This window comes from Ambystoma mexicanum, chromosome 1q (assembly GCF_040938575.1).
Source record: "Ambystoma mexicanum isolate Mex_15411 chromosome 1q, UKY_AmexF1_1, whole genome shotgun sequence".
Lineage (NCBI taxonomy): Eukaryota > Metazoa > Chordata > Amphibia > Caudata > Ambystomatidae > Ambystoma > Ambystoma mexicanum.
This window is the reverse complement of record NC_090922.1, coordinates 62,915,417-62,941,060: the sequence shown is the minus strand read 5'-3', so window position 1 is coordinate 62,941,060 and position 25,644 is coordinate 62,915,417. Positions and strand designations below refer to the sequence as shown.

Here is a 25,644-nt window from a genome sequence, read left to right as displayed (position 1 = left end):
AGCCATGGATGGATGAGGATTTCATCCTGCAGGGGAGTGAGCAGCATGATCTGCAGCCGGTAGGTCCACCCAAGCACCATTCCTTACATCATGAGCCCGGCACGTCCTGTGCCGGGACTGGGTCCCCTTATGAGCCTGGCGCCACTGGCGCCAGGACAAGGTCCATAAGGCCCCTATGGGAGCCGATGGGTGCCTGAAAATGAAGTTGTGACCCAGCTTCCGAGGCAGTTGGGCTAAACCTGACTCCTTGGAGGCTGCGGTCATGACACCCTTTGACGGCTCTTTGTTTGGTAAGACGGCGGATGACAGTCTAGAAAAGTTAGACATCCAAAGCAGCAGCAAAATCCCTGGGAGCTGCAATCCATCAAACGCCATATCGCCCCTCAGGAACCTCTTGGAGAGGTAAGTCCTTTTGCTTTTATTCCGCATTCGGAAAAGGCAGAGGACAGTCGGTTCAAAGAGGTCAAAAAAGATTCACCCGAGGTGGACCGGGTAAAAATACAAAAGCCGCAGCAGCAGGTGCCTCTTTACCCTCGGCATCTGCATCAGCCGCCTCTAAATCACTCTGAGGACTCTCCTCACAAGACACCAGTAGGGGGCAGGCTATCTCAACATCTGACGGAATGGCAGGCTATTACGTCAGATGCTTGGGCATTGGAGACAGTTGCCCAAGGTTACTGCCTGCCTTTTCTACGCATTCCGAAGAGTCATCAACCGGGCAACAGCTCTCTGAAAGTGCCAGATCCGCTCCTCTTGCAGGAAATTGTAGACCTGCTGGAGAAAGGTGCCATAGAACCGGTACCTGTAGCGGAGAGGAACAAGGGCTGGTACTCCCCCCTACTTCCTAATACCGAAGGACGGAGGACTGAGACCTATCTTGGACTTACGAGAATTGAACAAGTTCCTCAGGAAGGACAAGTTCAATATGGTAACTCTCTCTCAGATCCTTCAGGCCCTCCAGCTCCAGGACTGGCTGGTATCTCTGGACCTTCAGGATGCTTATTTCCATGTGCCAATCCATCTCAAACACAGGAAATACCTGAGGTTCGCAATTGGCGGCTCTCATTATCAATTTCGAGTTCTGCCATTTGGGCTGACCTCCGCCCCGAGGGTCTTCACCAAGCTAATGTCGGTAGTGGCTGCAAGTCTAAGGAGGGAAGGGATTCACGTCTACCCCTACTTGGACGATTGGCTGATCAGAGCTGTATCTCCGGAACAAGCTCAGATCAAGCTAGATTATGCCTGCCACTTCCTTCACAAACTGGGCTTCTCCCTCAATTTAAAGAAGTCACAGATGATACCATCACAGAGACTCCAGTTCATTGGAGCGGTCCTGGACACTTCCCTGGGAAAAGCCTCGCCACCAGAGGTGAGGGCTCAAGATATTCTGCAGATGGTCGCCAAGTTTCAAAATGTCCAACGTCTCCCAGCCTTCGACTTTTTGAGGTTGCTAGGCATCCTGCATCTTCCTTGTGCCAGAGGCTCGCCTGAGAATGCGATCGCTTCAGTGGGCACTAAGAACTCTGTGGTCACAATTCTCAGGGAGAATGACAGATCTTCTTCAAGTTCCGGACAAGGTGGCTCGAGACCTTCAGTGGTGGGCCTGTCAGGAGAACATTTTGAAAGGAGAACTGTTTTGGCAACCATGGCCGGAGATAACAGTAGTCACAGATGCCTCACTCACGGGGTGGGGAGCCAATGCCAACGACTTGACCATCAGAGGTCGTTGGTCTCCATCGGAGTCCAGACTACATATCAACCTGTTAGAGCTGAGAGCAATCAGACTAGCGCTGAAGGCTTTTCTGCCATCTGTACAGGGGATAAATGTCCTGATAATGACGGACAACACAGTGGCCATGCACTACCTCAACAAAAGAGGAGGCGTAGGATCACTCCCTCTGTGCAGAGAGGCGATGCAGCTCTGGTTTTGGGCAATCCAAGAAGGAATCTCTCTATCGGCAGTTCCCTTAGCCGGAGAGAAAAACTTGACGGCGGACGCTCTGAGCAGGCAGAGTACAGTCTCCCACGAGTGGGAACTAGCTCAGGAAGTCCTTCAACAGATCTTCACCCTTTGGGGAACGCCTCAAGTGGATCTGTTTGCCACCAGCATCAACAGGAAGTGCGATCAGTTTTGTTCAAGGGAATTTCCCCCAAGAGGAGCTCTAGGGGACGCATTCGTAGTGGACTGGGAGTTTCCACTTCTGTACGCGTTTCCTCCAGTCCCTGTCATTCCTCAAATGATCAGGAGGTTTAGAAGGTTCCGGAAAGCAATGATCCTAATTGCCCCGGACTGGGCCAGGAGAACGTGGTACCCGGACCTTCTGGACATGTCCATCTGCCCTCCAATTCGTCTTACACTCAAGGAGAATCTTCTCTCGCAGAAGGTTGGTCAGGTTCTCCATCCAGACATCAGAACCCTCAACCTTCACGCTTGGTATCTGAAAGGTTGAGATACAAGGATTGGGACCTCCCAGACGACGTCATGGAGGTGTCGCTTTCGGCCAGAAGGCCAGCAACAAAGACTTTATACCGCTGCCGTTGTAACAAATTTTGCAGCTGGTGTAGAGAAAAGAATATCGATCCCTTTTCATGTGGGACACCAACGGTGTTATCTTTTCTACTCTATTTGGCAAATTCGGGCCTTCAGGTTGGCACTATCAAGGGCTATCTTGCAGCGCTATCGATCTTCAAGCGCACTGCAGAGGAACCATCGTATCTCAAGTTACCCTTAGTAATACAATTTCTGAAGGGATTAACCAATGTCTATCCTCCAAGACCATTCCCATATGGGACTTAAATTTAGTCTTAAATTTCCTGATGGGTTCTCCTTTTGAACCACTCCACTCTTGTTCGCTAAGATTTCTCACCCTTAAAACTGTCTTATTAGTGGCATTGGCATCTGCTAGGAGGGTGAGCGAATTACAAGCTCTATCTTGTAAACCCCCTCATACAATTTTTCATAAAGACAAAGTTGTCCTACAAGTGAAGCCTAATTTCCTCCCAAAGGTGGTTTCTGAATTCCACATCACTCAGAAGATTGCCTTACCTTCATTCTATCCCCCTCCCCATCCAGGGAAAGGGGAAGAAAGGCTACATAGGCTGGATCGAAGGCGGGCTTTGAGCTTTTACATCAGCAGACTTGCTAGGATTAGGCAAGCAGACCAACTGTTCGTAGGTTACTCAGGGCACAAATTGGGATTACCGATAACAAAACAGACCATTTCCAGATGGATTATTTTGGCCATTCTGGAATGTTACAAACTGGCAGGGTAAGAGCCTCCTCAAAATCTTCGGCCTCATTCAACCAGGGGTATCGCAGCCTCTTCAGCCCTCCAAAAGAGGGATACCGATTCGAGACATATGTGCGGCTGCCACATGGTCGTCTGCACATACCTTCACAAAATTGTACAACCTGGATTCCTCCTCTAGCCAAGAGACTAGATTTGGCAAAGCTGTGTTGCACTCTGTTCATTATTGAAGGGAAACATGGCAATTTTAATCCCACCTCCAGTTACACACCACTGCTATGGGAGTCTATCAAGATAAGGAATACGTCGGAGGACATAATCCCTTCGAAGAACAAGTTACTTCCCATCCAAGAACATCCCATCGAAAGAACGTTACCAGGTAAGAAGTAACTTGTTCTTTGCTCTTAGCACCTGGGGTTTCCGGATTGGAAACACAGGTTACTAATAGCCATAAGCACCTGTTCCACAGCCTGGAACAGGTGGTAACGGCAGCAGGACCCCCATTAAAGACCATTGAGCTGCAACAGGTGCTTATGGCTAAAATAGAGATGGACAGGACCAAAGTATATGTAAAAAGTCAGTATCCAGAGGGCCACATCTTTTGCAACTTGCTGGGTACTCTGGACAAAACCCATTCATCCTCTTACGGCATAAATAGCTTCTATGAAGGATACAAAATTGTATGGGTTTAAAGCTGCTATTCTCTGATAGTACATACATATATGTGCATGTTCTGTCCCATTGAGTCAGTCAGATCTTCATTCAGGCTCTGCACTCCCTTCATCCTAATTTCGGAGTCATGCCGTTTCAGCAAAGTCCATGTCCTACAAATCTGCATGATCTTTCCCGCACAACCTACCAAATCTCTGGTATGTAAGAAATTGACCAACGGTAATCCATTTACCAACCCCCAAGTTAATACATTCCTGAAATCGGCCTTGTAAGAACATGTCTCCTCGAGACTCACAGCATGCACTTCTCCAAACATGAATTACTTCTTGTGAGAGGCTCTGTCCCGCTTTCACACTATCAGTAATGCCTCATCCCTCATATATGGTAAAAGTGTAGATCGGATAAACAGAAAACAAGAGGTGATGGCTGGAAGTTTTAGAATTACTCTTAACCCTTAACTTCTGGCATTTCTCTGGGCAACTCCCCAGACCATGGTTCTTCGCCTGCCAAGCCAGAGAAAGGGAATAGACCATATGCAAATCTGCTTGGTCCTACCCAAAGCAGTCCAACCTGAACTGCTCGGTCACATCTCTTGTGAATGAGACCACAAGCAAACCCAACATGTTTCAGCCTCCTCCTGCCCATTTCTGTTACGACTTGGCAGATGGAAAACAATGGTCTGAAAGGTTGCCCTTAGCGAAGCCGAGGTTAATCTTAATTCTGAACCTTCCAGCCATCACCTTTTTGTTTTGCTATAGATGGGATCAAAACCAATAGGCACTATGGGGTTGCAACTTGATCAGGATAGAGCTCTAACAGAAAAGTGAAAGTCTGTTCTAAGAGGACCCAAGTTCATTGTTGAAATCCTGTCTGCTACAAACAGTTCCGGGCATAAAGTTCCATGCTGGCTATCTGCAAGTCAATCATTCACACTAGTTCTAAGGTGCTGCAGCCTGATTTCTTGGTTACTGTGCATAATTGTTAATTGGATCAAAGATTGACCTCTGTGCTCCTGTAATGTGTACTAAACACATGCCAACTAGGCATGAAATTGATTTATCTTGCCTCAAGGGATGCCCACAATGTTTACCAGCCAGAATTTCCTCTAAAACCCTCCCCTTTACCCCCCCACCGCACCAAGCCCTCTATCTCAACTGCCTTGATGCATTTCCGACTTTAGGTGTTTACACCTAAATAATAAACGAAACAAAATACACACCTGCCAATGGTGCCATCCTGTACTTGGGCCTGTCTGTCTCCTTTTGCTCCTGCACCAGCAGGATGCTAGACTATAGCCCCCAGTAAGTACTGCCAATTGCCCTTCTATCCTTTGGTATCTTGGCGTTCACCAGGATCTGGGTATAGCGCCCTGAAGCTATTGGCAATGTACTTCAGAGACTAGGTTCTGCTGCTCATCAAGTGGATCTACTCTCCTGCCCTCACTTTATCTCCTGCGCCGGATTTCCAATTCTCCATCTGAAATACCACCAAGGCACACTGCTCTCTAGGTTCATGTCTGCAATTTCTGAAACACAAATTTGCCTTGTGTAATTTAAGGACCTTAAGTGCTGGGAATAGGTTATTTTTTTTCTTCCAGGTAAGAATATGGCTTATGCTCCATATTCTTTGACTGAGAAAGCTTTGTTCTTCCAAAGAAAATTTATCTTGGTATTTTCTAAAATTAAGATGAAGTGAAGTACTGCTTTCTAGCCCTTAATCACTCTAGTAATGCCTGGGATTGGTGTGGTTGTTTTCCTAGTCTTTCTGGACTGAATGATTAGTCCTTGCTCCCACCTCCTGGGTACGTGTTCCCTCTCTTTTCTCCTATTGCTTTCAGGTTCTGTAACTCTACCTTGTTAAATTGTTCATTGATCGTTTCCTGGTCATGGGCAGAGGGATTAAAACCAGCTGCCCCCTATCTTGAAGTCAGGCACACCTGGCATGGCGTCTACACAGCTCTGCAAATCATCCCCAATTCCTCCCTTCCTCACAGTTGATCAGTGACAAGAACAGCCCCTGCACGTAATGTGTTCTCCTAGTCTCCACTCAGGCACAGGACCGATGCACTGTAAGCACTTGAGGTACTGATGCACGCATAGGTAGGGAGTAAACGGGTGCAAGGTTGTGATCCTTTTGCTGCTTCTGATGTCCACGGTCTGCTTTCTCCTTGTACTACAGATATCTTGTGCCATCATTCAGGTCTGTCTGAATCTATGGCCTTCATTAGATGGCCTTAGAGCATTCTGGAGACGAAGAGTGGTTCTGGTGGGTTCCACTTATACCTGCTCCAGGGGTCCTTTCACGTGGCGGTGGCTTTTTTTTTTAAATGTAGAGTAACAGGGATGATGTGAGCCAGTAAGATATGGTCACCTGGGCAAGTTGTCACTAAGATCATCTGTGACAAAGGCAGAATCTCCTTTATTCATGCTGATTCTTCTGTGACCAATGTGTGGTTGTAGTTTGCGGGTCAGGGAGAGATGATATCTACTGTTTGATCTCAGGTAATTTTATGGATCTTGGAGGTAGGAAAGTTGTGGTTTCTTTGAATTGAGGTTAAACTCGTGAGGTGATGTGATCGAATTCAGCGAGTTTGACTTTTTTTTTTTGAAAGATTTCGACTACTTTTAATGTTTTCTCAAATGTTAATGGCTATTGCTAGTTTGCATTGAGATCTGATTATGGAAAATAATGCTTTATTCTCGAGTGATCTACTGTTTCTTCAGGATCCTTTGTGTGTTCCTCTGTTCCTCTGGGAGTCAAGGATAATCCAAAGTTCTGTAGTCAACCAACTGTTGGGTGGTTTTTCAGCCTCTTTCATCTGTTATCTGAAGAGCTGTCAGTAATTTATACAAGAGGGGTGTCATGTTGTTAATTAAGGCCTCCTGTATGTTGGGCCTCATGTAACCTGAGTTGGGATCATTTTGTAAAACAGATTTGGGGTTTGTTATATGGGAGGTTGCGGGCAGTGGAGGGGAGAGACTTGGTGTGATTAATGTAGAAGTATTAATAGCAAGGGTGTTCTACAGTTAGTAGCTCGGTGGCCCTTACTTTCCAGAACGCTTGTCAATTTATTTCCCTAAATGCCAGTCTAATGAGTGGGCTCGGTTTGGGGGCTGTGTTCTACTGAAATCCCAGCCTCTGTCTGGCTGAATAAGTCTGTATGTGGATCACTGGTATTAACCGCTCATAGGTAAATGAGGCAGCGTTCGAGGATGGGGGCTAGGGACTAGAGCATCTGACTGTTTTGCTGATGACCATTTTTGTTGGTTTTTGGTGATCTGTAAATCAGAAGGAAAGGCTATCATGTCTAATGAGAGATGGGCAGTTTTTGACATTTTTTTCACATGTCATTGGTTAGTCCATGGGTGTGGATGAAGCTTGAAGGTGTCGTTATATACTGTGGGCATGCCTCCTTCATTTTTGTTTGGCTGTACACTGGGTAAGGGAGCAACTGGGGGAGGGATCAATAATCTTGATTGGCCTGATGCATCATTTAGCTAAATTTCTTTTATGAAACAGATATCCAGTTTATCTGAAGTAAAACATTTTTGTTCAGATGCAAGGTCTACTTCTGGTGTGGCATTGCTCCAGGAACATTAAAGTGCAAATAGAATTTTGTTTTGTGTGGGAGAGGGTTATTTTATGAAGTGGTCTCGGTCAGAAGATGGGAAGAAAGTGATTCCATTGTGAGAACTTCAAACTTGAACAATCTGAAGGTGGCTTATTTTGTTAAGTCTGTATGTTACTAAGAAGCACATACATCTTGGAAAAATACTAATGCTGTAAAACTAGAACTACAGGTAAGTACATTTGTTTTACTCAATGTAGTTACTGCATTCTCCAGCATAGCCATTCCTTCAACCCCACTAATTAGTCTACCAATGCATTTACAGGGCTAAAAGGGCATGTGTGCCCTAGGTCTGTGCTCAAATGCACCCCCTCATGCTTTGATGCTGCTGTGCCACTAGCTCAGTTTCAGTCTCCTTTCCCAGGCTGCTGATCAAAAATCCCCTAACATTCTTGAATAAGGTGGATGCATTTCCCTGACCCTGACGAAGAGGGCCACAAACTTGGGCGAACGCTGAAAATATTGGGCTTCTATTCCTTCATTGTCTTGTCTAGCCTTTGTGTTTCTTGGCAGACCTAATTATGTATTTTGTAAAACTTTGAAATACATGGTTTGAGAAACCTGAAGGTGTCTCACCAGCTCGTCCCTGGAGATCTGTCGTCCAGGTGGCCTGGACATGGCCATCGATATTGGATCCAGTTCCTGGGGGTGGACCAGTGGGGGAGGATCACCTGGGCGAGGAGTCTTTGGGGAGTGGAAGTGGGACACCAAGGGTTGAGACGCCCTATCCTCTTCCTTGTAAAACCTTTTCCCCATCCTACCCCTGCATCCTAGGATATTTAGAAGCTCTTTCCTCTGCCCCCCTTTTCTAACACAAACACTTTCTTACACTATAAAAGACAACCGACTAACACCAGAGCCGTTTATCTGACATGTCCCAATACACGAGTCGGGCAGAGTCAGGCAATTGACACTAACCAGGCACACTTCGAGCAAGGCCGAAGGCACGAGGAAACAGCTACACCAAACCGGCAGTTTAAACTGGGGAGAAAAGCGGTGAGACCTGGAAGGACAACAAAGGGGGAACTGCCCTTGCCCTTTTCAACTCAGACCCGTGAAGCCTCCGAGAGGGAAATCCTAAGACCAGGAGTAACAACTGGCATGTGGAGGGTCAGATGTCAACGGTGCATGGGGGCCTCTTGCATTGATATCACAGGCGGGGGAGGCGTGCTGGCTACCGTGGTGCCGTCCTTAACTCGGAGGCAAGACCAGCCATCGGATTCAACACAGCGGTGAGTCGAAGGGAGCCTGGGACCTGAAACAAAGAGCTTGTGTGCATTTGTGAACTTTATGTAAAAGCCCAGGGAAGGGCCAGCTGCAGAGTGGTCAGTCGCCATATGAGTGCTCTATCGAAGAAATCACGCTGACACCAGAAGGCCCTATGAAATGGTGACGTGAGATGTCAGAGTCGTCCTACAAAGGTCAGATCGAGCCCTTTGTACAATCGAAAGTCTCTGGCCCATGGCGGAGAGAAAGCTAGGGGAAGAGAACCCTGCTTTCAAATGAAGATAAGCAAATAATGAACTGTGTTGAAATTTCATGACTGTGAAGGAAATGCCGTATTGAACCCGACGGAGGGAGGCTCAAGTTACAATGAGGATCCGAGCCCGATGGAGGAAGATCTTGGGGGCGAAGAGCAATCGTTCAGGTGCAAAACTACTGAAGGAACATTTGTTTGTCGTTATAAAAACGAGGACCTTGTAAGGCAAGAGACTTGCAGGAGAGAGACTTAGCCTGAGATGATTTTGATATTGTTGAACTGGAACTGTGAACGTCGTGCTAACGAGGCCCAGGAGTGTGCTATACTCAGACGTCTGGCCTTGTCCCGTGCTTAAAACGTGGGGAAGAGAGACCCAGCCATACCATCCGGACTCATTTTCTATTTTGGTGAACATTATCCCACACTCTTTTTGTAACTTAGTAGTAAGGATTGGCAATAGTTATTTTTTTTAGTATATGCCCTTTTTGTTTGACAAGACGCCACTAGGACTGCCTTTTTTATTATGTTGGTCGTAGCTTGCTCCCATCTTGGCTTTAGGTTTAGATTAGGCTTTTTTCTCAACCATGCATACAGTTTAATAAACACTCTTGAACTGTGATCACGTGTCTGTCTTTACTGTTGCCACCCTGCGTTCCTTACAATGGTTATTGTATTGTAGTGGTAGCCTTTTGCTTCACATATCGGTGATTGGCAATACATTCAGATTCTGGGAAACCATGTGTCCAAGTACAAACATTCATACATTGGAGCAGGACTCCAGCATCTGATGAACCATGAACATGCACAGATGCTATTCATTAATATAATAAACACATGCAGTAGTAAACTACACAATCTGGAGCATATCACTCATGCCTCTTGGATATATTGTGACTTTTTAGCCCATACACTATATACTTGTTATTATGAATTATGATACATTGTCCTTCTAGTATCATTTTTTGTTTTCGTATTCTTCTCAGGGGAATGACATACTAGAAGTTGAAGGAATGGGGACTATGAACAAGGGATACAGTAGTCCCTAAAATGAGCAACATTTATTTTTCCAGCATTGGTATAGCTTATAGAATCACATACAACCGTCCCTGCCATACTTGAGGTTGTGTTGAGCAACTTTACACATAGTAAAAAGAACTAAAATGGTAGTCCAGTTTAAAACTACTGGGTTAGCAGGATCAAGGCAGAATGCAATGTCAAAGAATACTCATCCGAAGTATAGTGACTATGAGAGAAGTAAAGGTTCAGATTGCAAGTTTATTTTGGAATAACAGTCAAACGGGACGTGTGCAATTTTAACAATAACATTTGATTTAATACCAGCTAGAAACACAGTAAACCTTTCTGCATACCTTATATTTCTGGAGGGTATGAAGAGTGCCGCTTTCAAATACTATTCCATGACCGAACATAATCTAGTTGATGATAAAAGCATTAAGAAATAGTAAGCAGGCCTGCACCATATAAAGCCCCTTTCCTCTAAAAGTGGGATTTAAACTTCTTTCTGGACAACTTCTAAAAAGGACAAAAAGTTGGATTATGATTTTCTGGGAGGATTTGTCAGTCAATTGTGTTTAAGTTGGCTTTACACATAGCTGCAAGATTTGTTTCGTGTAATTCAACCAATAAGTCTTTGTGACAATGCTCCGTCACATGATCTTCAATAATGGCCTTTCTAAATACTACTTCTGGATTCTGCCAGATAGATGCGCAGAACTTGATTAGTTTTGAGCTTAAAGCATCTGTAAAATTGTGAACTGATTTTGTCGTGGACAGTGGAAGTCCTACTTTGGACAGTACAACCCAGTATGTGGTGCAAACATGTTTTTTCATACTGCTACCATGGGTGAGTTAACACGTTTCAGACCTGTAAGATGCTAATGCAGTGACTTGACCGCATACACCTTAAACATTTTTTTTTATTTTATTTCTTTTATTGTGCATTTGTAAGAGGGGTGAGGGAGACACAGGCCAGTGGGCACCTACGGCTAGTGCTGGGAGTGGGCATAGGCTGGCAGCGATTGGGGGTAGGAGGCCAGAATCTAGGTGGACGCATAAGGGACCTGGTCACCAATCTCAGCGACTCTGAAGTTTAGCAAAGGAGGGAGGGGGGAAGGTAGAGGTGAAAAGGAAAGTCTTGAGGAGCTTCTGGAAATTTGAGAGATCCAGCTCAAGAGGAAGGGGGAAGCTGCTCCATGGGAGAGAGCCAGCTGAGGAAAGAGATCGTCCACCAGCTCGCTGTTAAACGAACCACTTGACACGCAGAGAGTTGGTGCCGGAGGAATGTAAAGATCTGGAGGGAGTGTATTCAGAGAGAGCCAGTTGTAGATCGCGTGGTCCGTGGCCCCAGACAGCCTTATGAGTGATTTAAATTTAATCTTTGCAGCAACCGGGAGCCAGTTGAGAGTGAAACATGATTTTTATGGATTATGGTCCCAGTGAATTAGCAGAGGTGAGGTGTGAGTAGTCTGCTGCAGTCCACACCAGAAGTCTTTCTCCTGTGCCTATTGAGTGGGAGGACCCATATACCTGTGCCTATACCATGGAGTGGTGAGTGGAGTTGTGAGGCGAGGTGTGTGTATTCTGCTGCAGTCCACACCAGAAGTCTTTCTCCTGTGCCTATTGAGTGGGAGGACCTATATACCTGTGCCTATACCGCAGAGCGGTGAGGTGAGGTGTGAGTAGTCTGCTGCAGTCTGCGGCAGACGTGGAGCGGAGGGGCAGATGGAATCTTCCCTGAAGACGCCGCGCCCGCTAAAAGAAAAAACTGACACCTTAAACGCCGACCGGAGGACAGTGAGGAACGGAGTCATAGACCCCGATGCTGACACCAACCCTAGCCGGCGTCCTCTAAGAAGCAGTAAGAACCCCCCCACAACACTTCCAATCACAAGAAGGAGGTAAGAGTGCCGTACCTGACGCGGTGATGTTGGAGTCAAAGCGGCCCTCTGCCGCAGTGCAACGGTTGGCTTCCGGGGATGGCAAGGCATCTATGAGCTGGCCGACGCAGAGGCGTCCATAGTGCCGGCACCAGACAGCGAGGAACCAGTGCGCGGGGAGCCCTTGGAAGTCGGGGTTGGACGCCACACCCTCGGAGCGACCAGCGTCCCGCAGACCGCTGAGGCGAGTGAGGTCCCAGCAGGGGCGGCCGTAGGGCGGCCTCTGCAGGACCCTTTGCGGGATTGCTTTAGCGACGAAGTGGGAGACGGTGGGTCTCCTCTGTTACTCCCACGTCTGGGCGGGGTTTCCAGCGCAGTCCATCAGACAGTCGAGGATGGAACGCCCACGGAGCTGGCGAGTGTTGGCAAATCGAGCAGAGCAGCACTCCCCGACGGGCCAGAGGTGAGCAACATGAAAGCATCACTGGAAACAGCAAACGCAAGCATGCAAAATATGAAAAATCAAAAAAGCATAATAGCTATGGTGCATTCCGCACCCCAGGCACACCGACAAGTCACAAGTAATATGAGCCTGAACTGCACCAAAAGAGACAAGCATATCGGGCCAACTGTGGCTGTGCAAGACAGAGAGAACGGCTCAGAAAGTGAATTGGAGCAGAGCATCAAGGAGGAAAACCCAGATTCAGACGCAGGGCATAATGAGAGTAAAAATACTGAAAAATGGGGAAAAAAGTAAACCACCATCGAAAAGACAATTGAATCAAGTAAACACGAAAGCTAACAGAACAAAACAAGAAATGTACGATTCGAAAGCAAACAAGCGGAAAACCGCAACAAGCAAGCAACCAAAAACATATAAAAAGGGTGTAGGTGCTTCTAAATTCCTACCCAATCCATTGTTGTTGTGCCCACTAAAAGCCTTTTATTACCAAATACCAAAAACGAAAATTAGACACGGAACTATTGGACGCCGAAATCTTGGAGGACATCCAAGATACCTCCTCAGTAAATAAATTGCGCAAAATCGAAGCGGCAACGGGGCTTTCTCCAAATCCACCTATAATAGATATAAGCTCTTCTTTAACATCGCCAGCAGGAACAATAAGTCTAAACCAGGCACGAATCTTGGCAAAATAGCCTGATATACATGACACCACACAATTAGACCGGGAACAATCAAGTGTGCAAATAGAAGGCCGAGACAATGCCCAGCCGCAACCGGAAAGGCACCCGCAATCGGAAGGCATCGCTAATCTGCCTGAGCAGGCCAGCACTCACTCTGGAAAAACAGAGGTGTACTTTAGCAGAGCAAGTCCCTCCCGTAAAACAGACCGATCCAGTAAAGGAGCAGCTGGAAAGGGAGCAGCGATATGCCTGGACAAAGGTCCATCTTAATACGGGGCAAGAACTGAAAGCAGCAGTAAAAAAGGGAGAGGTAGGCTTTCTGAATCTAGAAACTCGAAGAAATAAGACACCACCACCTCTGCTGATACCGGATACCGAACACAAAGCCAATCTCTCAGTTGATAACTCAACCTTTGAGTCACCATGGATCCCTAGGTGATCGATCAACATCCATTCCTCACCAAAGAATAGATGACTCGGCGAAATATCCATAGCAACCCAAAAAGAGTCACCAAACAAAAAAGCAGATATGCTAACAATTATGTCGGCAGTTACCATCGCTCTAGCCCAGTTTTGTAAATTATATAAATCATTTAAGGACTGTGTAAAAGATAACACATCTGTACTTACCAACATGAACACCAAAATGACTTGCATAGAAGGCTATTTAACGGCAATGGAGGTAAGAAACAATCAACAAAAGACTTGGGAAACAAAAGTGTCAGCTCTAGAAAAAGTAGTAGAATCCATCCGAGCTGCAACCAGCAAACAAAGCGTGATCACAGGAAAAAAAACAACTCCACGACCAGATACAGAAGCATCTGATGCCCCGGCAGAATCGACAAAAGTAAAGGAAAAAACAGGAGTGGCATCCGTAATCGAAACCACACTAGAAACAGAAAAAGGACGGAAGCAAGCATCAACAAAAAAACAACCTATCACACTGAAGCTAGTAAATCAAAGGGTGGTAGAAAAAATTACAACCAGCTACAGAAAAAACGACCTAGAAGCAAAGGTGGCAGGCCTAAAAAATACATCACAGGATGCAGACGTTCACAAAGGACCACAGAGGCATCATAGACTAGTAGACCTCACAAGATCCCCTAGATCTGCAGAGGAATTTATGGTTAACTCAGACTTGATCAACATGACCGAACATTGGGAATCCGAGCCAATAGAAACCGAAAGAGCCGTGCTCACATCGGAGGCGAAAAAGAAAACACTGAGCGCAGATACTGTGCATCATTCTCGATCGGCCTCAATGAAAAATAGCAGAGGATCAGTAAATAATGACATCACCTCTGCCGGGCCCCAGGTATCAAATGCCCCCAGACAGCAAATCAACAAAGGGAACATAAGTGAATATCCAGATAAGGGAGACAGGGAGAAGTTTGAGTGTCGACCAACAAAAGAAGCATGCAAGTCACCTAAGAGATCTGACCCCCGGAAAAACAAAAGTGACAGTGCGGAAGGATTTGTACGGATTTTCAAACTGGAACAATCAGTGAAAAACAAAGGCTACATAATCCTAAATAGAAAAACAGTTCTAAAAATTACGAGGAAAACTGACACACTGAGAAATTAAAACAGAGGATTTAGCACTCATCGAACCGTATCATAGAGGGAAAATTGAAAAAGCCTACACGTCAAGGCCCAGGGCCTCAAAGAGATCACTGCAGCAGCCTACACAGAAATCGAACATCTGGGCTACACATTAACGGAAATGCGAGATTCCAAGGTTAAAACGACAAAGTATCAAAAACAAAAGAAGTGGAGCACTTTAAACATTGCTATACATCAAGGACAGAGGAGCTGTATAGAAACGAGCGAAGAGGGAAGTGGCAAGGAATCAATGCCAGGTACATCCATAATTCAAACACGGAACAAGAAGATCGACGCTACAGGCGCGCAAGAGCCAACTTCGAGGACGAGAAGCATTGGTCCTATGAAGATTCGAAAAGACATAAAAACAGCCAACATACCCGAACAACAAGTACTAGATCAGACGATCAACAAAGCCAACCTCTAACTACATATTCACCAAAGAGGCCAGCAGAAAGATCCTACAAGACTCGTGGCGACAACGCAAGCAGGCCATGCGATGTGAAAACGTCAAAAGGTCCGTCGACATGGTTTAAATCAGCCTTAAACTCTAACACAGCAAAATAACAACAACCGCTGTCCTCAGTATACTTGCCAAATGAAACCACAAAACTTTCGGAACTACCCATCGGGGAAGTATACACCTTGGGATCATGGAATACAAGAGGACACTCACATTTAACAACGATGGGAGACGTCGATCTGGGTCAGTATGATATCCTTTGTCTGCAGGAGACATGGCTGGCAGAAAAGCCAGCACTGGACGGTTTCACGGTGGAAATATCTCCAGCCTCAAAAGGTCTATTAGGCCGCCCATCATCGGGGCTCTTGACAGCGATCCGAATAGGTTCGGGAATTACGGCAAAAGAAAAATTGAAGGAATCCTATGAACTGCTGGTCACCCTTACATCTTGGATCCATAAACCATCGGGACCAGACCCAGAGGATGCCACACAGTTAGCGATTATAAACACGTACTGGAATCCCCAATGAACAACGAAAGTTTTCTGCACGAAAATGGGGGAAACGATTGACAAGATTTATGCGGATTATGACAACATCGACATTATCTTATGTGGAGACCTAAATACAAATTGCGATGAACACCGAGTCCACCCAAATGAGCCTGTGTTACAGGGCTCAACGGAAGAAAGAGGAAAGGCTTGGATAAACCTAACCAACCTGAGAAACCTCTATAACATCGCAACATTGTGTCTGCATCAAAATACGATCCCGACCTGGGAGGGCCTTAATTCCAAGGCAACACTTCATTACATTTTCCTAAATCAGGGATTACTACTGATCTTATGTACTTTCCAGGTACAAAAAACCATCCATAGTGATCACAATCTGCTTCACTGTTCATGGCTGGGAAAGCGCTCTGTAAAACAGACCTATAACTATAACGTTTCAGTAAGCAACCAACAAACACGCCTCCGCTTGACAGCAGCAGATGCGAGGAAGATCAACGCCAAATACAACCTGAGCAGAACAGTGGAGTCCCAGTCACAACCTGAAGTGAGGCCAAATTATCTCCCAATTCTTTTAGCCTACAGAGTAAAAACGGCGGGGCAGAAAAATAACGGTGATCTACCGAAACATGCTTACGACAAGACGGTGGTTGAGAAAAGAAAAGCTGTACGGAAACTGAAAAGAACAGCAAAACAAAACACAGTAGAAGTATGGTGGAGTTGGCAAAATGAATTGAAGGTTTACACCAGATGGCTAAAACACCACAGACTTAACTTATATCAACATGATTCAGAGGAAATGTTGAGAACATTAAGTACAAAGAGATCACAGGACTTCTGGTCATTAATCAAATAGACAAACACGCAACCTGCAAATGAGATCTCAAACTCAGTATCAGAACTGAGATGGACAACTCATTTTGCTGCACTTTTTCGATTTCCCACAAACCATCGCCCCACCCTGCGAACGAGTAGCCACAACACCATGGTCCAATGTAACAAATCCAGACGAGATTGAAAAGGCAATAGTCAAACTAAAAACCTCAAGAGCCCCGGTGCCAGACGGCCTAACAAATCTCGATTTGAAGATGTCGCCTAAGGAATAGGCAGCCGCAATCAGCAACATTTTTGACCACTGTAGAAGAACAAAAATTATTCCAGAAACCTGGTTGAAGGCCATAATTGTCCCGATCTACAAAAAAGGGTGCAGAGAAGATCCAGAGTGCTATAGATCTTTTGCTCTCCTAGATATATTTGGAAAAATCTACGCAACACGACTATTGGAACCATTCAGGATATGGGCTAGAAATGCACCAGGCATGGACAACTTTCGAATGGGCTTCCAGAAAAATGGCAGTACATTTTGCTGTTAAACATTTTGAAGTCTAAAGTCAGGGCAGGAGCGCCGAAAGTCTACCTGGCTTTTGTGGACCTATCTAAAGCCTTTGACAAAATTGACCGGGAAAAACTATGGTAAAAACTGGAAGAGTGGGAATGTCCAAAATCCATCTTGGAGCCAATAATTGCCCTCCATGCCAAAACAAAGTTGCGTGTAAAACTAAACAGACAAGGGACACTGTCGAGAGGAATTAACAGCTAATCGAGGAGTCAAACAAGGCTGTCCCTTAGCCCCGGCTCTCTTTATCGCCTTTCTAGGAGACTACCAACACTCCGAATCAAAGATAAGGGCATTTCCCCCAAAAATAGGAAAAACATCTGTCTCAAGACTACTATATGCAGATGACGTGATTCTAATAGACCAAACCCAAATCGGTCTACAACGGAAACTAACCAATCTGTCAAGTTACATTGATGAAAATAATCTGGAAATTAACAAAACAAAAATGAAAATTGTGGTCCTGGATAAAGTAAAGCACAAGGTAAACAAAAACCAAAATTGGTTCCTTGATAAAAACGAAAATCGAAGTTGTCTCACTTCAAATATCTAGGAGTGATAATTGATGGCTCAGCCAGAGAAACCATGATGCAGGAAATGCTGTGGGAAAAAACAAAGAGGTTAACAGCACAAACTAGATCCGTCGACAAGAAATTCGGCAGATTTTCACTCCTCCCATCCATCCAATTCTATAAGGCGAAAGTTGTACCGTCACTTATCTACGAAATGAACGCAACGCTAAACATGCCCATGTCATTATGGAACAAACTGTAAGGCCATGTGTGGAAGGCGGTGCTGGGAGTCCCCAAGTCAACATCCATGGCAGCAATTCGGCACGAATTGGGCCTTGTGTCTTTAGCGGGATCGGTGGAGCAAAGTGCAATGCAACTGTACAGAAAAATCCTAGTAGCCGACACACTGCCTATTTACATCGTCATAGCTGAAGAAGTAAAAAGCGAAAAATGCAAGGCATTAAACATATGGGTTGCTCCGCAAAAAGAAAAATTGATTCAGGTGGCATGCTCAGAAGAATATCTGCGAAAAAACCTGCAAAGAGTAAAAAGAAAAATGGAATACAAGGACTGGATCGACACAATTGACAAAGCAAGAGAACAAACTGCTAGCCCATCTTCCGCCGACTTTTAACAAAGTAAAAGTTCCTCAAATGTACTGTGTTAAATTCCCGAATAAACTGATGCGGAAAACTTTCATGAAAGCCAGATTAAATCTGCTAATGACTCATGAAATTTTGGCTATTAGAACGCCATCGGCAGAGAATGGATGCCGCTTATGCAAAAATCCAGAGCAGCCAGAAACTTTAAGACATCTAGTGATGTCCTGTTCAAACACAGAACAGATGCATCTATCTGCCACCCCTACTTACAGGCACTGTAATGGCGGATGAAGCACTCTCTGGAATTGACTGATATAACGGGAGCACACAAGATGGACCTTGGCAACCGTTAAACTAATAGACTTAGCACTGAAAAAGATGAACCAACTAACGAAAGAAGGTGCTGAAAAACTTTGAATAAAATTTGATTGGCTTCTAGAGCTTGGTGGTCTCCTCAACTTCCTCTCCTCTCTTTGAGCGGGTTCATGTTTGAACCATACTCAGCACATGTCGGAAACCGTGTTAGTTTGACTGAGACTCTTTAATGGATTAATTTTTCCACTTGTTTGACAAAGAATCTTGTAAAAATCGTATCTGATTCAATTCAAGTAATAAAAAACAAAATTAGCATATCTGCATATTGCACCATTAATCCAAGGGTTCTTTGGTTGATGGTTTGAAATATCAGGAAACTAACAGTAGCAGAAACTCGAAGAACAAGAGAACTGTAGGACTTGCATACTTTCATTATATGTCCATTTTGAGTGAATGACCTAAAGGTTTTTGTTCTGGTGCTGAGGTGATCACATTAAAATTGCTTGCATTCACAGGAAGGCTTCTAGCCTCCATATAGGAGTTATAAGTATCCACTAAAAGCTGAAGGGCTTTGAGTCCTGGCGATTGAAAATGTTCTGACAAGGCAGACAACGTTTTATAAACTGAAATATCATGTCCTTTTTTGTGGAGCAATACTTGCAAGAGGCCTTCTTGCTGAGTATACCCCCTTCACCAAATGGATGTAATTTCCAGAAGTGTTGTAGGTTCTTACGTTTGGATGCATACACTAGATTCTCTTGTGCCTCAGGCTGTATCTGTGAGCCTCTTCTGTGCAGGTTACCTTTGTAGGCCCTTAGTTTCTCAAGCACTTATTTTTGGCAAACTGTTTTCTGTAGTCCCAACAATAATATAGTCTCTGCCCTTGTCCATTTCACATCTAGAAATGCTTACTTCCATGACCAGTTTCCTATGTTTAGCCTGAAAATATTTGAGAACTAGTTTTGTATGTATGTAACCTAATTATTTCCAACTATGGCATCCTCAACAGATTTATAAATGATCCATTTACCTCTTCCACATAGCACAGATAAAGGTTGCACACATGAGCTGAGACTCCAGGATTGTACCAAGCACTGTACAATCCTCTTGGAGCAGTTATTTTTTAATCTTTAGTTTCCTTTTCATCTGAAGATATGAAGGATAATCTGTTGGATTTGGTTATCTCATAGCCGTTTTTGTTTATCTAATACCTGAAAACACAAGTGCTTTGGGATCCCGCATTGCACCAGGGACAGTTTCTTATTGTAGAGTTGGAGTATGATACCCTTGCCGCAGGGTCATTCTTACAGCTCATGTACCCCTTCCTATTCTGTTAAATTTGCGATGTGCAGAATGTTGCAGCAGCCAACATTTCTAAATGGTGTTCCTATTGCTCTCATGTCAATGTCTCATTTTTGTTTTTTCATAGGGTTGATTGCGTAGGCATTCTAAAGTTAAGAAATGCTGATGTGGAGGCCCGAATAGGGATTGCTGGTTCCAAAAAGAAAAGCACAAGGGCACGACTGGTGTTCCGGGTTAATATAGCTCGTAAAGATGGGTCTGTTTTAACGCTGCAGACTCCCTCATCTCCAATACTTTGCAGTAAGTATCATTGTTATGATTTACAGCATTAATATAAGAAATTCATTGCATATTTATTGGTGGAGATGAATGGTATGCAGTCTTTGTTATGGAGAATGAACATATATTGAAACTTTTATAAAGAACAATATATCAAATGTATGTGGGGGGTGGGTTAAAGGGTAAAATCTTGTGGGGAAATGGTTGGGGTGAGTTTTTAGTGGTGGGAAACAGGGGTTTGGGAGGACCCCCCCAAAAAAAGAGTAATATTTTTCATTATAAAAGTTTCGTTATAAGTGCATTCTTGATAAAATGTTTAGTTATAAAGACATGTCACCGAGATAAATGCCTTTCTCATTCAGATATTTTTTGCCCCTCCCACAGAAGGGGAACTGGGCCAGGTGATTAGAATTTGAACTCCTCTAAGTTTACAAAGCATTTGGAATTGCCCCCTAAAGCCAGCACACATTGGAGACAGTGTTACAAATTGGTTAAGCCTATCTTCTCCTTCCAAACAGCGCAATTCTACTCACTTGATGGAAAATGAACATTGAATTGATTTTATTTTAATGAAGGCTGCTTACAAGTCATTATCAGAAAAGGAGTATGATTCAAGATGACCGCTGAGGGGATAGCTGCGTGAGGGGAGGGCTCTCGCCCATGGGGCCCATTGCAAATAAAGCACTTAACAATTAGAGCCTTCTCCAGGCGGGGACTTCACAAACAAGCAGCGGTGGTGGGGAGGAGAAACACGACCAAGGTATGGCAACATGCAGAGCCCCGAACGGGTGTACGGCGCGGAGTGCTGGCAAGCTGCCTCTGCAACCAGTGAATTGTGGATGGCCCTACGCGTCTGGCTCTGCAGGTATATAAAAGCCGTGGATCGGGGACCAGGCGACCAGCGGAGGTGTGAGGGTCGGATGCGGCAAGACACCCATACCAGGTAAGCCGCTGGTGGTGAGGACTGGGGCACTTCTGGCCCGCTCACCCACCAGTGTTGACGGCAATGGCCGCTGGAGACTAATGGCTTTCCTAAGATGGCACCCGGGAGGAGGAGGAGGAGGAGGAGGAGGAGTAGGAGGAGGCGGCGGCGGCAAGATCCATGTGGAGGAGGAGGCAGCAACATCCACGCCCCTCCAGTCAGGGGCTACAGGGAGGCCCTGGATAGTAGGCAGCACCTGGTACATTTGGAGCGATAATTTGGCGAGATAGTTCCCTGACCCTGAGAGTGAGGACAAGTACCCAGGAGCTGGCGGGAGCGGAGACCAGTCAGGTCTAGACTTGTAGCAGGGGCTTCCCCATGGGCGAGCGGCAGTGGGAGGAGCAATGGGGACTGAGCCTCCCCTGCGCCAGAGCAGCAACGCACCCAAGGGTGCGGCCAGGAGGCTCTGCAGGGGATAATCCAGCAGCTGGATGCTGCGAGCAGCAGAGTGAAGAGGAGGAACACTTGGAGCGGCCAAAAGGCCTGGGAGTGGCCGCACAGTGCAGGCCTGGAGATAGGAAGGCAGTGACAGAGTGGCTCGTTACCCTCAAGGGGGAGAACCATCACAGGATAGCGAGCGCCCTGGCCTGTGGAAAGAGAGCATGCTGCCAGTGACTGTCCAGTCCAGGGTGATCATCAACACAGAGCAATGGGACAGTGAGGAGATGGAGTGTGTGGCGGGAGGGCCCTAACCCAAGCTCAGAAGTCAGCACACTGCAGAGAGGACCAGGGGAGGTCCTGCATCGCCATAGCTGGGTTGGTAGGAGGCCTATGTGTGGAAATAGGTTGAACCTTGTAGTTGCATACAACACCCCAAAAATTGCATCCTCATCCAGATAAACAGCAACGGGGACAAGCGAGCAGGAGGCGCACCACACATAGTAACTGTGGGGGCTCCGGCCTCACCAGGCCATTCCAGAGCTAATTGGAGGCAAATGGAAGGCCAAAGAGCCCATATACATCATTGGCGGCATGGAAGAGTAATGGAGAGGCCACCTTGATGGGGCCCAGAGCAGATTAAAAGTGGCATTGGAGCCAGGAGGTGGGTCGCTTGACTCCCAAGGGGTGGGATAATCAGTGGCTCACCAGCGCATAGTTAGAAGGGAGTTCAAACCCCCTTGCACGGTCAAAGGAAGACCCACAAAGTAGCGAAGGGAGGGGGTACCCAAGTCCAGAAAAAATTGCCAGAGGAAGTGTAAGAGGGGTCACGGCTCCCCCATCAGACCTGCCTGCACAAAATATCCAAAAACAAAGGGGAAAAAACATGCAAGCTGCCCCCAAGTCGGGGAAGAAACCACAGGAGGGAAATCTACAGAGACTCTGGCGCAGAGATTGCGAGGTATCGGCTCGGGGAGACCTGGGGTCCGGGACAGGAGAGCCCACTAAAAGATCATGTGGTCACCCAGGAGGTCCTTCGCCAATGCTTTCAGGACTTTGGTGACTAAGTAGTGAATAACATTGAATCGCAGCTGAGCATCATGCGAGCGGAACTGTCCCAGTCATTGCAAGAGGTGAAGGGGAACATAGCTAAACTAGAGTAGTGGACCAATGCAGTTGAGTGCCACACAAGAGGTTGCAGAGGACACATAAGATCGATGAGCTGCAAGAGCAATTAGGAAGGGTCACGCAGAACCTCGACATCCAGAGCAAAGACTATGAAACCTGCTCGAGAAGATCAAACATCAGAATAAAAAACCTTGCTGAGGCGGTGGCGGACAAGGATCTACACATGATGGCACAGCAGGTGTTCACGGATTTTCTGGAGGTGGAAGATTGACCGCATACACAGAGTAGGGCCAAAGAGGAGAGAGCGAGGGGCCAGACCCAGGGGTCTAGTGGTGGCCCTACCCAAGTACGGGCAGAAGGGGAAGGTGCTGTCGGCCGTCAGGAGGGCAAGAAAAATCACCAACAATGGCTCGGAGCTTCAGCTATTCCAGGACCTAACCCAGACCACACTGGTGAAGCGTAGGTTGATTGGTCCGGTGGTGCGTGCCCTGATGCGGGCGGACACACACACTACAAATGGACCTTTCTCTTTGGTCTATTGTTCGAATGGGAAGGGAAACTGCATCGGGTCACCACCTGCAAGGATTGAGGACGAAGGGTCATCTGGGCAAGAACAAAGACTAGCGACAGAACTGCCCAAGAGTAAAATGTGGGAGTGAACAAAGGTTCCGACAAGGCGCCCAAAAAACAGGTCCTGAGTGACCCGGTTAAACCCCTTGACGAGGGGGTAGTAGTGGAAGGTGCCCATGCAACCACTGACACAGGATCACCGCGATGAGGGAAATGGAGGTTACAGAAAGAGGAATGTTGTCCCCCGCATAGGTGAAGTAGTCATAAGCGAAGTACCGGGCATGGGAAGATGCAGGGGTGCCAATCACCATTTCTGACATTCCAGGCTTTCAGATCATAGCCACAGATGGGGACTCTGACAGGGTAGTTATCTGAGTGTCTTTCCAGTGGGAGAGGGAGACATATACAGTGGTAGCAATCTATGGCCCCAATATCGGGCAAAATGTGTTCTTATGTGCGACACTGCCCAAATTGGAGACCTTTGCCAAAGGGCAGATAATATTGGCAGGCGACTTTGATCTGGTGCGGGAGCCAAGAGAAGAAAGGAGTGCAAGGGTGTTCCATAACTAGGCGGCCCCCTTCTGCCAGCCTGAAGAAATGCATGACCCAATTGGCGATGATGGATAGCTGGAGGGAACTGAGAAGAATGGCTACACATTTTATTCCCACGTTCATAGATCCTTCTCCAGGATAGACTATGCTTGGATTTCAAGGTCACTACTGGGAATGGTCACGGGGATAGAGCTAGGAGTGATCGCTCTGTCAGACCATGTGCCCATAACTATTACCTTAAATATGGGGCAGAGCGAACCAGGCCTATGGTGGTGGAAGTTCCCTAGCCACATCCTCAAGGATGAAGTCCTATGCGAGGACAAAGAATACAATCTTGGAATACTTGGCACTTAATGCAACAGTGGGTATACGCAACCAGGTGGTATGGGATGCGTTTAAGGCTACATTGAGGGGGGAGCTAATCGCAATGAAGTGCCTGAGGGACAAACAACTAGGTCTCTTACAGGAGGAATTGGAAGCTAAACTTAATGGCTCAAATGGCAAATAATGTGGGGAGCCCGCTGCAGAGGGAATATCGGCTGATCAGGGGTCAGCTAGATGTTTTGCAGACTAGAGCTGCATAGTGCTCATTGCTCTACCTCCAACAGAATTATTATGTCAAAGCCATTAAGGCGAATCGCCTGTTAGAGAGGTTGATTAGGAAAAAGGAAGCTTCAGGGACGTGTCTTTAAAATAAAGACAGGCGGGGGGCAAGAAATCACTTCTCTACCCAACATAATTTAGGCGTTCACAGAATATTATTCATCACTGTACATGTCAGATTCCCCTGAGGAAGGAGCCCAAATGGAATACCTGTCCCAGTGTCCTCTCCCTAAGATCACTCCTCAAGAAGGGGAAGACCTTAAGGGGGATATTAATCCTGAAGCAATAAGGGCCATAATAGCTGCCTTGCCATCAGGAAAGGGCCTGGGCTAGGACGGCTTCCCAACGATTTTCTACAAAACCTTTAGAGAGGCACTGATACCGCACTTAGTCCAGCACTTTAACTTTTTTGGTCGGGCAGGGTGCATCACCCTGTCAATGGAAGAAGCCACGGTTGTGCTTCTCCCAAAGCCGGATAAGGTCACCCAATGCGGTTCTTACCGGCCGATTGCCCTTATTAATCTAGGCACAATGATCTACACCAAGTTCCTGGCGTCAAACCTAGAAATGCTCCTCCCCAAATTAATCGTCTGGCAATTAAAGGGCAGCTTTCCCAGAGGATCAAGGTCTCAAAAGGTACTAAACAGGGCTGCCCGCTGTCCCCGCTCTTTTATGCCATCCACCTGGAGCCGCTCTTGACCAGCATTAGAGCCTCCCCAGACAGAGGGAATTCCTTTTGGAGGCGAGGAGCACAGAGTTGCAGCGTTAGCTGATGACATGCTCCTCTTGATCACAGAACCAGACACATAATTTCTGGGGATCTTGCGGTAACGTCTTCTCTTTGGGGAGGTGGAAGGGTTAAAATAAATGCCCACAAGTCAGTTACTAAACTTTACCGTCCCCTCAGGCGAGGTCCAGGAATTGCGGGGTACAGTATCCTATAAATGGGCGGAAACCGGTTTTAGATATTTGGAGGTGCAGATTACAGTCTCTGTGGGTGCTCTCTATCGAGCTAACTACTCGCCTTTTTGCGGAAAAGCTGCACCGGCTGATGGCTGAATGGGCGTCCTTATCAATATCCTGGCTTGGGAGGATAAATGTGCTTGACATGGTGATTTTGCCAAAAGTCCTATACTATTTCACTGCCCTGCCAGTGGGGGTTTCCTACGTTTTTTTCAGGACCCTTCAAAAACATGTGGGGTCATTTATTTGGAACAAGAGACCCAGGGTAGCTATGCAGAAGCTAATGTCACCTAGAAGCAAGGGAGGGCTGGGAGCACCAAACATCCGCTTCAGCTACCTCGAGGCTCAAATCAGAGTAATCCGGGACTGGTTTAGGTGCAACCGCGTGAAGGTCTGGTGTCGAATGGACAAATCAGTG

The 25,644-nt window shown here is 46.3% G+C and overlaps 1 protein-coding gene across 3 annotated transcripts in view; it reads left to right on the top strand.

Moving 5' to 3' along the window:
• NFAT5 (nuclear factor of activated T cells 5) overlaps positions 1 to 25,644 on the top strand; it is a 1,479,138-nt gene that overhangs the window by 841,583 nt on the left and 611,911 nt on the right. For all 3 annotated transcript variants that reach the window (XM_069635522.1, XM_069635523.1, XM_069635524.1), the window contains exon 6: positions 19,899 to 20,071. In XM_069635522.1, coding sequence (XP_069491623.1) covers positions 19,899 to 20,071 — 173 coding nt within the window. The remainder of the gene's footprint in view (positions 1 to 19,898; positions 20,072 to 25,644) is intronic.